The 12029-nt window shown below is 38.0% G+C and overlaps 1 protein-coding gene across 12 annotated transcripts in view; it reads right to left on the bottom strand.

The window, feature by feature from the left end:
- Positions 1-12029, bottom strand: part of MAP2K5 (mitogen-activated protein kinase kinase 5) — a 263591-nt gene that overhangs the window by 133648 nt on the left and 117914 nt on the right. For all 12 annotated transcript variants that reach the window (XM_015142546.3, XM_077939621.1, XM_015142547.3 and 9 more), the window contains exon 13: positions 10599-10647. In XM_015142546.3, coding sequence (XP_014998032.1) covers positions 10599-10647 — 49 coding nt within the window. The remainder of the gene's footprint in view (positions 1-10598; positions 10648-12029) is intronic.

Genomic DNA, 12029 nt, shown 5'->3' with positions numbered 1-12029 from the left:
GAAAATTATGATTCAATGTATTCATCCAACAAATATCCACTGGCATACAATCAATGCCATAAATTCCTCCACCAACAGAAATGACCCTATCATTCATCATACAGGTGCTCTCTCTCTCCCTCTGATAAGCTCCTAAACTTCAGGCTTGTGTCAGAGACAAAGCAATGATCAGAGCTATCTGTGGGGCTTGGTGAATCAAACATTCATCCACACTCTGGGGGCATCCTGCTGGGTGGTTGGACAGAAGCTTACCCTAATGGATACTATAAAGACTGGTGAGCCAAAACACACAACGATCACACAATCTGCTTCAAATCCCAATCCCCTGCAAGGCAGAAAGTTTTCAGAGATGGGGACTGGGGAAATAACTACCCTCTTCCATTTGCATTTGTTCCTTGAATGACACAGGACGTCTTTCCTTCTTTCTCCTCTAAGGCTTCCATTGATATTCATTTTCAGAATGGAAGAGGGCAATTTCCCTCTTACTGATTTCCTAAAAGGGATGACTCTGCCTATGATCAAATCCTACCACAGAAGCATGGGAGAGAGAAAAACTAAGTCCAGGACAACACTCTCTGATTAAGCTATCCAGAGTCTGAATACAAGCAACTCTAGAAAGATGATATATTCTCTTTTTGTTGTTTACATTAAGCTTTTAATTTTGAGATAACTAGAGATTTACATAGTTATCTCAAAGTTTACATTTACAATGGTAAGAAACAACCCAGAGATCTCCTGTGTACCCTCCACCCAGTTTCCCCTAATGGTAACATCTTATAAAACTATAGTATAGTATCACAACCAGGGTATTGACACTGATGGTCAAGATGGAGAACATTTCCATCACCATGAGGATTCCTTGTCTTGCTCCATTGTAAACATTCCCTCTGTCTCCCATCTCATTAGCCCCTGGTAACCACTAACGTGCTCTCTCCATTTCTATAATTTTGTCATCTCAAGAATATTATACAAATGGAATCATACACTATGTAACCTTCGTGACTGGCTTTTTCACTCAGCATAATGACCTGGAGATTCATCCAGGTTGTGTGCATCAAGAGTTCATGCCTTTCTATTGCTGAGCAGTAATCCATGGTATAAATGCCCACCGCTTGTTTAACCATTCACCTGCTGGAGGACATCTGAGTTGTTTCCAGTTTTTGGCTATGATGAATAGAGCTGCAATAAACACTTGTGTACAGGTTTTTGTGTGAACAGAAGTCTTCATTTCTCTGGGATAAATGCCCAGGGATACAATTGCTGGGGTCATATGGTAGTGGCATGTCTAGCTTTTTTTTTTTTTAATGTCAGCAGTGGAGGTGTATCATTTTACATTCCTACCAGCAATGTATTAGTGATCTAATTTTTCTGCATCCTCATTTGCTGTTGTTACTATCTTTTATTTTAGCCATTCTGATAGGTATGTAGTAATATCTCATGGTGGTTTTAATTTTCATTTCCCTAAAGGCTAATGATATTGAACATCTTTTTCACGTGCTTATTTGCCATCTGTGTATACTCTTCAGTGGAATGTCTCTTTGTGTCTTTGCCCATTTTCTAATTGGATTGTTTGTTCTTCTACCATTGAGTTTTGAGAGTTCTTTATATATTCTAGGCACATATTCTTTTAAAAGAATACTTTTAAGACATGTAGCGTTTCTTGTTTCTTGAAAATCACAACGTACTACAAAGACGGAAATACCCCGTGATCACCCAAGGTGAATAGAATGAATGAACAACATGGGGAAAGAGGCTTAATTTCTCGAGATGTTCATTTGTGTGGGTAGTGTCAGAGTTGGAGAAAAACCAACAACCTAGAGTCATAGTTTGTTTAGCCTGTTAATGGGCTAAGTCTTTTCTCTTTTCAAAAACATAAACATTCACAAGTTATAATCTACTATAGCGCTGAATGTGATTAATATTTATTATATTTAAAGGACAATATGGAAATGATTTTTACACAGGAGATAAGGTGCTGTCAACACTAGTACTTGCATAACATAAATGCCTCCTTCCAGACCCATCTGATTAAACAGCCTCAGAGCTCAGGGAAGGAAGTATGCACACACTAGCTCTCTCATCATTACACATGGCAACATAAAACCTACTGGGAATTACTCCTTTTTTTTTGAGACAGAGTCTCACTCTGTTGCCCAGGCTGGAGTGCAGTGGCACACTCTCGGCTTACTGCAAGCTCCACCTCCCAGGTTCACACCATTCTCCTGCCTCAGCCTCCTGAGTAGCTGGGACTACAAGCGCCCACCATCGCGCCCGACTAATTTTTTGTATTTTCAGTAGAGATGGGGTTTCACGGTGTTAGCCAGGATGGTCTCAATCTCCTGACCTCGTGATCCGCCCACCTCGGCCTCCCAAAGTGCTGGGATTACATGCACGAGCCACCGCACCCAGCTGGGAATGACTCCTTTTAAATTGACTTAGGTTACTCAAACACTAACCAGTTCTTTTAAAAGACTGTTTGGGGCCGGGCACGGTGGCTCACGCCTGTAATCCCAGCACTTTGGGAGGCCGAGACGGGTGGATCACGAGGTCAGGAGATGGAGACCAGCCTGGCTAACACGGTGAAACCCCGTCTCTACTAAAAATACAAAAAATTAGCTGGGCGTGGAGGCACGTGCATGTAGTCCCCACTACTTGGGAGGCCGGAGTAGGAGAATCGTTTGAACCTGGGAGGCGGAGCTTGCAGTGAGCCAACATTGTGCCATTGCCCTCCAGCCTGGGCCGCAGAGTGAGACTCTGTCTCAAAAAAACAAACAAACAAAAACTGTTTGATCCTCCAGAAAGCAAAAATATGTCATAGGTTATTTCAAAATTCACTATAATGTATAGTTAAGCACAAATTATGTAGATCTCTGCAAAAAAGACTGTTACAAAGCTTTATGCAAATTATATCTTTTAATAAATCATTAAAAATTAATCAGGTTAGTTTTCTATTGATAGCAATGCTTTCCAAGAATTCTTTTGTTTAAGAATCATTTTATCCAGAAAATAATCATTCCCTAATTTATTTTTGCCACAAATCCCAACTCTTACACGCACTAACATATTATTTTAACTACCACCTTGACATCGAAATTTCTTTCCTAAGGAATTCAAAGTCTTACCTCTACCAAACCATTTCTCTTTTACCATTTAATAAATATAACAAAATAATTTTGGAATATAATACAAATATTCTTATAACATTTTTAATCTTAAAATTTATACTGATTTTGCTTAAAGGACAATATCAAATATATAACATTTATCTGCCTACACTCGTTTGAACTGTTAACCTCTCACCTTCCAATTTTCTTCAAAATTCCTTCCTTAAAAAGGATGCCCTTAGATGGGGCTGTCTTAATACTTCATTTTCAGTGTCCCTGATACTTTAAAAACAGTTACCCTTAAAGACGCCTTTTAATTTGATTACATCAGTCTGGTTTAGAAAGCAACATGTTCTTAGCTAAGGTACACAGCTTTAATTCTCAATTATTTGTTTTATACTTTACTCTCTTATCTTCAGTTTTAAAACATTTCATATTTCCTAGAATTTCCCCCTTTGAAGGAATACCTTAAATAATTTATATACATTAAGCACCCAGAACAGTGCCTCGTACAGAGTACATGCTTAATAAATAGTCATTATTGTTATTATTTTCATCACAAAATCTACTCTTGGAAATTCTCCCCTTTTCTCTTTCTTTTCCTTTATGTCTCTCTGCTTTGCTTTGTTCCCCACCTTATCAACATGTCACACTTCCTTCAGCCACGAAATCACAGAACCCAGAACCTTAGCTCTTGAAGGAATCTGAGTAATCACTCAGCTACTCTTTCACAATATATATGAGGGAACAGAGGCAAAGAGAACAGGAGTGATCTGCCTTTCTGGGGTCACCCAGTGAGGCAGTCAGTCAGTAGGACTGAATTGGGAATGTCGAATAAATCCTTATTCCTTCTTAGAAACTGAGCTTTTAAAATTGTCCAACAGGTTAAGTCAGCTCTGCACATACGCAGTTCTTGGTAATATCTCTGGTGAAAAAATTGGCTTAACTATGGAAAGAACTGTCCAATTTCCAGATGTTTCAAATTGTGCCAATGATAACAGCAACTTCTAAGTTTCTGTTTCTCTCCGCACTATCCTCCCTTCTCTGACCCTGTCTCTCTCTTTCTGGCATTGTAGATATCCTTTAAACCACGAGGGTTGGTTTTTTTCTTGGGGTGGGGGTGTTGGCTGGCTGTTTTTTAAGCTACTGAGTTACTAGATCAAACCTAGGTAGGATTTGTCAGGAGCCATGAAGATACAGAAATAATGACAGAATCACCAAGACCCTTTGAAAGAATGCTTTGTCCTTTTGGCAGGGGAAACTTCTTTCTAGAGTGTCTGCTGCACTGCTAAGATGTAAGAGGAGCTTTTCTCTCTAAGTCTGGTTTACTTTTTAATTTTAAAATTTGGTTTACCGAGGCATAATTTATACACAGTAAAATTCACTCACCCTTTTCAGATGCACAGGCCTTTGTTTGCTAAAAAACACATATAATCATGTAACTACCACCAAAATCAAGACACAGAACATTTCCAACATACCAAAATGTTCCTTCATGCCTTTACAGTCAACTCCTCCTCCACTGTTTGTCAACCAGTGATGTTGATGTTCCATCCCATAGGATGGAAGATTGTATTTTGCTTTTTCCATGTATGTATTTTGCCTTTTCCAGAAGGTCATATAAGTGGAATAACACAGCTGGTAACCCTTTGAGTCAGCCTCCTTCATTTAACATGAAGTATCTGATATTCACCTATGTTGTTACATGTATCAGTAGCTCGTTTTATTGCTGAGTAATATCCCACTCTGTGGATGTATTACAGTCTGTTTTTCCATTTACCAGCTGAAAGACATTTGGGTTGTTTCCACTTTGCAGATATTATGAATAAAGCCACTATAAAGAGTTGCCTAAAGTTTTTGTGTGGATGTATGTTTTCATTTATCTTGGGTAAATATCTAGGAAGGGGACTGCTGAATCATGTTGCAAGAAATTGCCAAACTATTTTTCCAAGCAGCTGTACCATTTTATATTTCTACCAGCAATGTATGAGAATTCTAATTGTTCTGTATTCTTGTCAGCACTTTGTATTATCAGGTTTTTTTTTTTGTTTCTTTTTTTGAGACGGAGTCTCGCTCTGTCGCCCAGGCTGGAGTGCAGTGGCCGGATCTCAGCTCACTGCAAGCTCCGCCTCCCGGGTTCACGCCATTCTCCTACCTCAGCCTCCCGAGTAGCTGGGACTACAGGCGCCCGCCACCTTGCCCCGCTAGTTTTTTGTATTTTTTAGTAGAGACAGGGTTTCACCATGTTAGCCAGGATGGTCTCGATCTCCTGACCTCGTGATCCACCCGTCTCGGCCTCCCAAAGTGCTGGGATTACAGGCTTGAGCCACCGCGCTCGGCCCGTATTATCAGGTTTCTTGTTGTTATCTCTTTTCAGGGAAATAAAGTAGCAAGAAGTATTTTTAGCATACTAAACTGTTAGCAATTTAAGCAACCTTGACGCCTCTCTTTCTCTTAAAAGTCACAAGCAATCCATCAGGAAATTCTATCGACTCTACGTTTAAAATATATCCAGAATCACCACTTCTCCCCATCTTTATAACTATCTCCCTGATCTGGGCCCCTGAAACTTACCTGAATTACCAAAACATTTTCCTAACAGCTGATTCTACCTTCTTCCCCCACACTCAGATACAGACACACTGGCCTCTTTGCTGTTCCACTGATACTCCAGGCACATCCTGTGGTGTCTACTCTAACTCTTCCCCCTATATCTACTTGACTACTTCCTGCCCCTTTCAAGCCTTCCTTCCAAACTCATCTTCTCTGTGAGGTTTCCTGATTAATACGCACCTACTCTTTGCCTCCCCTAGGTTCAATCTACTTTTTCTTTTCTATTACTAACAACCCTCTAACACACTCTGTATTTTATTTATTTATTGTGTATAGTATTGTTTAAGGAACGTTTCCCAACCCACTCTATCACTGCTAGAACATGAGTTCTAGGATCACAGAAATCTTTTGTTTCACGTCTTAATGTGTTTCAAGTACTGTGAACAGTGCCTAGAACGTAGTAGGTATAAAATAAATCGTTGCTGAATGACCAAACTAACACTGGCTTTGGTATCTAAGGTAGCACTAATTGGAAAGTCTGTGTGAGGCCAGATTTATAAAAGAGAAAAGCCAAGGGTAGAAAATAAAATTTGTAACATGTACACTGAAACTACAAGGCTTAGTTTCTTTAAACACAAATCTATTTGGGCAGTGTTTGCCTACAGAATTTCTGCAAAAATGTATTTTTAAAAAGTTCTCCTATTGGAGAAAGTAAATGAAACTAACCAGGTTCATATATACAAAAAAACTCCTGGCACACCAACTATACAGGTTTTTTTTTTCTTCTATAAACTTCTGCATCTGTGTAAGATGGCTCCAGAATGATTGCCAATTTAATTTTCTTAATCTAAGTTCTATTCTCCTTACCCTTGTATTTCTATTTTTTATCCTCAGGGAAAGACAGAGCAGTTACTCCTAGGGCATTCTCACATCTTCCAAAGAAATGGCATAGGTGTTAATCTTGTATTTATGTTTGATGTGGGTAATGATGGCTATGACTGGAGCTGTAGGTTTATTAATATGCAGGGCTCTCACCTCATTAGTGGCGATGTATGTTTTGAAGTGAAGCTGCGATGTTTCCTGTAATGTCGGATCTGGCCTAACAGATTTTCTCACTGTTCATTTTCTTTGTTTTTACGCATAGTCAGCACATGCTATGCTTATAGTGCTCTCACATATGCCTTTTAATAAAGACAACTTTTCAGCAGTGGTTAATTTGGTGGGCATTTCAAACATTTTTAATAATTATGTCCTCATATGGAATTATCACGTTTGGTTTATTTTAGAGAAAAGATTTTCATAATTTTTGACTCAGTAATATAAAGTATAATAAACTCTCTCCCTGGCTTGGTTTTGGAGTGATGTATTCTTATTAACTGAATAAAGTGATTAATTCATGGTTATAATAAAAACATGCCACATTCTTAGCATTCAATAGTTTATGAAGTCCCTGCACATATATCTCAACCAAATCTTAAAAAGAGCAAAATAAACAACAGTAACACCTGATTGAATATAACATCTGATGATCCATTATGAATAGCAACTGCTGTCCTTCAATTTCCAAAACAATTTCCAATTAACATAATATACTATCAAATAAACTAACTTTTACCAGACTAACAAGCCTCACGAGATGGGTGGTATGCCACTGCTTATTGCTCAGATTTCATTCTACTCTACAGTCCTCACTGGATATACACTATGGGAGAGACTCCAGGTTTTCAAGAGTTTGTTTGGAAGCCATTAACTACCTTTAATAAATTCTGTAATATACTATTTATATATCCACTTTCTATAGCTAAAATCCAGAACCACTGTATTCCAAGGAGGCCATATAAATGTGAGAAATAGTTTGTTCTCTTTTCTCATTAGATACTGAACACGTCTCCATTTCTTAATCTTTTGAAATTTGTGCCCATAAGTACAAAGCAATTTTTTTTCTACTCTGCTTTTTAAGAACAGCATTAGAAAATGATGATCAGAGGAGAACACAGGTACTTAGACCAAGACAAAGGAGGAAGAGGTAAAGATCACTCATTAGTATTTCTCTTTCACCATCTTCTTTTCACTATCCTCTCAGAACGCCTAAACCGGGCTCCCCAGCCGCTGCAGAAGGATCCCTGTCTTTGATTTGACAATGTGACACATGTTCAGCTAGAATTCCCATCATCATTCATTTAGAGAAAGCAAAAATGAGTACATGTGCTTTTAAGAAGGAACAGCAATGAGCTTATACAGCAAAAGTGCATAAACAAGTATATTACCTATTTAATTGCCTTAGCTGAACTTAAAAGCTCTGATCTTTAATTGCCTGATTGAACTGATCTAAAAAGCTACAATTTTTTAATCAAGAAGAAAATTAAATAGCTTTTTGGTAAATAAAAAGGCATCTTTAATCTTATTTTTATGGAATCCAAGTTATTAAATATGGACAAAACCTCTAAAATATTAAGTTAACAACTACTCAATCTAGGGTAAATTTCTCATTACAATGCTTTACAAAAGTCTTCAGGGACATCCGGCTTATTTGACTCTTCAATAAAAACACATGCTTTTAAGTCTAGAAAGTAAAAGTTTCCATGAATAGCTGGGAAACTCAAAAGCTAAATATGAATATATTTAATGAGGTGTATTACCACAGCATATTTATTTCTGTAGTTGAGTGGCCATAACGACTGGGACATAACTGTTCATCTGCACTGCAGTTTGTTAGTCTTTCCAAGACAGATGTAGGTGCACACTCATTCACTGAAATTCCTTGAGAGGACTTGTCAGCCCTCTACCACTGCTGCTAATCTGTCCCCAACAGATATCTTCTCACAACAAGTGGCATTTCTCTGTAGGAATTGGGCTGGCTGGCACCAACTGAAAAAATAAGTACAGGCCCAGGATTCCCTTTTGAAACCTCTATGCTCTCCATCAGTCAAACCACTGCAGCCCTTGTCCATCACTAACAAAAGAGCCCTTTCTTAGCCCAAGTTGCAACCAGGGATGAAAAAAAGGACCTACTGGCTTCTGACAGGCTCTGGTCAACCAAGTTTGGTCACAGTGATCATAAAGTGATTATACTGAGAATCTGACCCTCGACATTATTTTTAGATCCAGACAAATCCATTTGAAACATGTCTATCAAGATCCCATTTCAAATGAAAATTTTAGTTATTTCCCCCAAACCCAGAGTAAAAATTAAAATCAAAAAAATTTAGATAGAGGAATACGAAAAGGTACATCAACTTATCAGCATGATTTCTAATTTTAAAGAAGAAAAATCAAGATAATGGCAGAATAACTAAAACGTATTTCCCTATCCACCATAGTTCTTTGTGCTACTAAGATTCCTTGCACAAAGTTATAGCTAGAGAGGGATTTCATTATAAGCCAGAATTAACCTGTATGCCCAGAGTACATGATGATCCTAACACTCACTTTCTAATAACACTCGAATTTCCATGGCACTGTCCGTTTAAAGAAAGCTTTGCTATTAAGAATGGATGTTTTCCCTTTAGTTCTTTTGTCAAATGGATGGCAGATGTCCATTTTTAAAAAATCAATCAAATTTTGAGAACTGACCATTGGGTTAATTCTTATTAAAATGGCTGTCACCACTTTATGGGTTGCTGGGTGTGGGGAGGTAAAAGTACAGGGAATAGAAACAATATAAGTTATACAATGTTAAATATTGTTACCTCTTACTCTTGGTAGTCAAAAATGCTAATTTTTCTTTCATCCACCAAATGTGTTTACACACTTATTTATACCCAGAGAAAGTAATACTAACAAAACTCACTCTCCCTACACTTACCTTTCGCACCAACTATACTCTAGAAATGGAGTGGACTGGCTTTAAAAAGAAATCTAGTTTATGATTTCATTTAGTCAGAATAAATACCTTCAAAAACCTGAATATTTTATTTGTCAAAATCTAGATACCCTTATTAAAAAGAAGGAGCAGGATTTCAGAAGAGATGTGGAATCACTAGGATATTAAAACAACCACAAAAGAAAACAACCTGTAGTGACAGATATGACATCACAGTTGAAAATATCAGTTGTTTTCTCCATCTCACAGTTTACACTCTTAAAAAAAAAACTTTCCTTTAATCATATCTAATGTGTATGCTGTTCCATTCCCCAAATGCACATAAAGCTAAGATGAGCAGATGTGTAAAATTAAACAGCACTGTTAGTAACACTAGGCCTTGAAGTTGCTTTGTTAAAGTCTCTTTCTCACTTAATAATTTGCTCCAAATGAATTAAGATATTTTGGAAACATTAAAAAAACAAAAGGAGATTCCTTTTGCAATATTCAACAGTTATCTGATTATTCTCTCATGTGTTCTGTTACCGGACAAGGGGACTATTCCTGATGCTTTCACCAATATCTTATTTAAAGTTTTACTTTTGGCCAGGCGCAGTGGCTCACATCTGAATCCTAGCACTCTGGGAGGCCAAGGTAGGAGGATTGCTTGAGGCTAGGGGTTTAACACCAACCTGGCCAACATAGCAAGATCCCATCTTTAAAAAAAATTAAAAATAAAGTTTTTCTTTCCAGGTATGTGAAGCAATCTCTTAAGGAACAGTGTGTGATACTATCTGAAATGTTACTAGAAGGAAGGATGTAACTGTACAGAAAGCAAAGGTTTTGCATTAACAAGAGTTAAGTAAGACAAACAAGATCCTGTTATTTTCAAATACTATGAAATATCTTTTTACAAGTTTGACAAAGGTGATTCACAAAAACACACTACCAAGTTTATAATCTAAATGAGAGCAGTTGATGGAGAAAACAAGAAAAATAACATTTATAAAGCAGCCATCTTTTTGAGTACCAGATGTATCAGCTGGCTTAAATGTCAGAACACTTACTTTAAAAATCAAGGTATCTGGAGAGACCCAACCCCACCCAATTAAGCCCAAGCTTATAAGCCCAGCACATACCTCTATGTAAAATCTTTAAACTCCACAAATAAGTAAGGCCTTTAACAACCTAAATTTAGGAAAAAGAAAACAGTACAATTATCAATTATGGTTTTTATAAGGAACTTTCCATATTTAAATATATCAACATTTTTTTTTTTGAGACAGGGTATCACCCTGTCACCTAGGCTGAAGTGCTGTGGGGTACAATCACTGCTCACTGTAGCCTTGACCTCCTGGGCTCAAGCAATCCTCCCCCTTCAGCTGCCTGAGTAGCTGGGACCACAGATGTGTACCACCATGCCTGGCTATTTTTTTTTTTCGGTAGAAACAGGGATCTCACTAATGTTGCCTAAGCTGGTCTTGAACTCCTAGGCTTAAGTGATCCTCCTGCCTCAGCCTCCCAAAGTGCTGGGATTACAGGCGTAAGCCACCACGCCTGGCCTAACTCTTCCTTTAAAACTCTGTCAATCAATAAGCATTTACTGAACATCTCCCATTTCTGTGTGAGGCTTTGCGGGAAAACCAAATGCAAAAGCCACAGTTCCTACCTTTAATGAGCTTATAATCTTCTGAAGATAAGGTACTCCAAATGAAAGAAATAAGTGCATGTGTATATAAAATAATCTGGAAGTACCTATGCTGAATTAATAATGATGCTAAGCCAGGCAAGGAGACGGACAGGAAAAACGGACAATGGCTTTCTTAATTTTCTATACTTCTCTGTGTAAAACTTTTTCTGAAGTCAGGACACTTATGACCAAGGAGAAACTTTTCTTCTGAGACAAGATCTCACTCTGTTGCCCAGGCTGGAGTGCAGTGGTGCAATCATAGCACACTGTAACCTCAAACTCCTGGGATCAAACAATCCTCCCATCTCAGCCTCCTGAGTAGATGGGACTACAGGTGCACACCACCACACCCTGCTAATTTTAAAATATTTTTTGTAGAGATTTGATCTTGTTTTGTTGTCCAGGCTGGTCTTGAACTCCTGGCCTCAAGGGATCCTCCTGCCTTGGCCTCCCAAATCCCTGGGACTACAGGTGGGAGTCACCATGCCTGGCCTGGAGAGACATTTTAAAAAAGTCAACTGATGAAATAAGGCAGTGGGTAGAATAGAAACTGCTTTTCCCATCAGGAGTCAGAAAGGTTTACTAAGGTGTTGTGTCTTGAGTAACGGATTTAACTTAAATGAAAAAAAGAGAAGGAAGTGTTTAGGTGAAGGTAAAAATATATAATCAAAGTATTGGGGCAATATACTCTTCCAAAATATCAAAGTCATGAAAGACAAACACTGAGGCATTAGAGAGACATGACAACCAAATGCAAAGAATAATCCTAAACTTCCAGAACCAGAATTTTTTTTCTTTGGTCTATACAGGGTATTATTGGACAATTGGTGGAATTCAAATAAGGGCTGTTGAGTAGATAATAATATTGCATCAATACTAG

This window comes from Macaca mulatta, chromosome 7 (assembly GCF_049350105.2).
Source record: "Macaca mulatta isolate MMU2019108-1 chromosome 7, T2T-MMU8v2.0, whole genome shotgun sequence".
NCBI classification, from domain to species: domain Eukaryota; kingdom Metazoa; phylum Chordata; class Mammalia; order Primates; family Cercopithecidae; genus Macaca; species Macaca mulatta.
The sequence above is the reverse complement of the archived record's forward strand: the minus strand, read 5'-3'. Positions and strand labels throughout refer to the sequence as shown.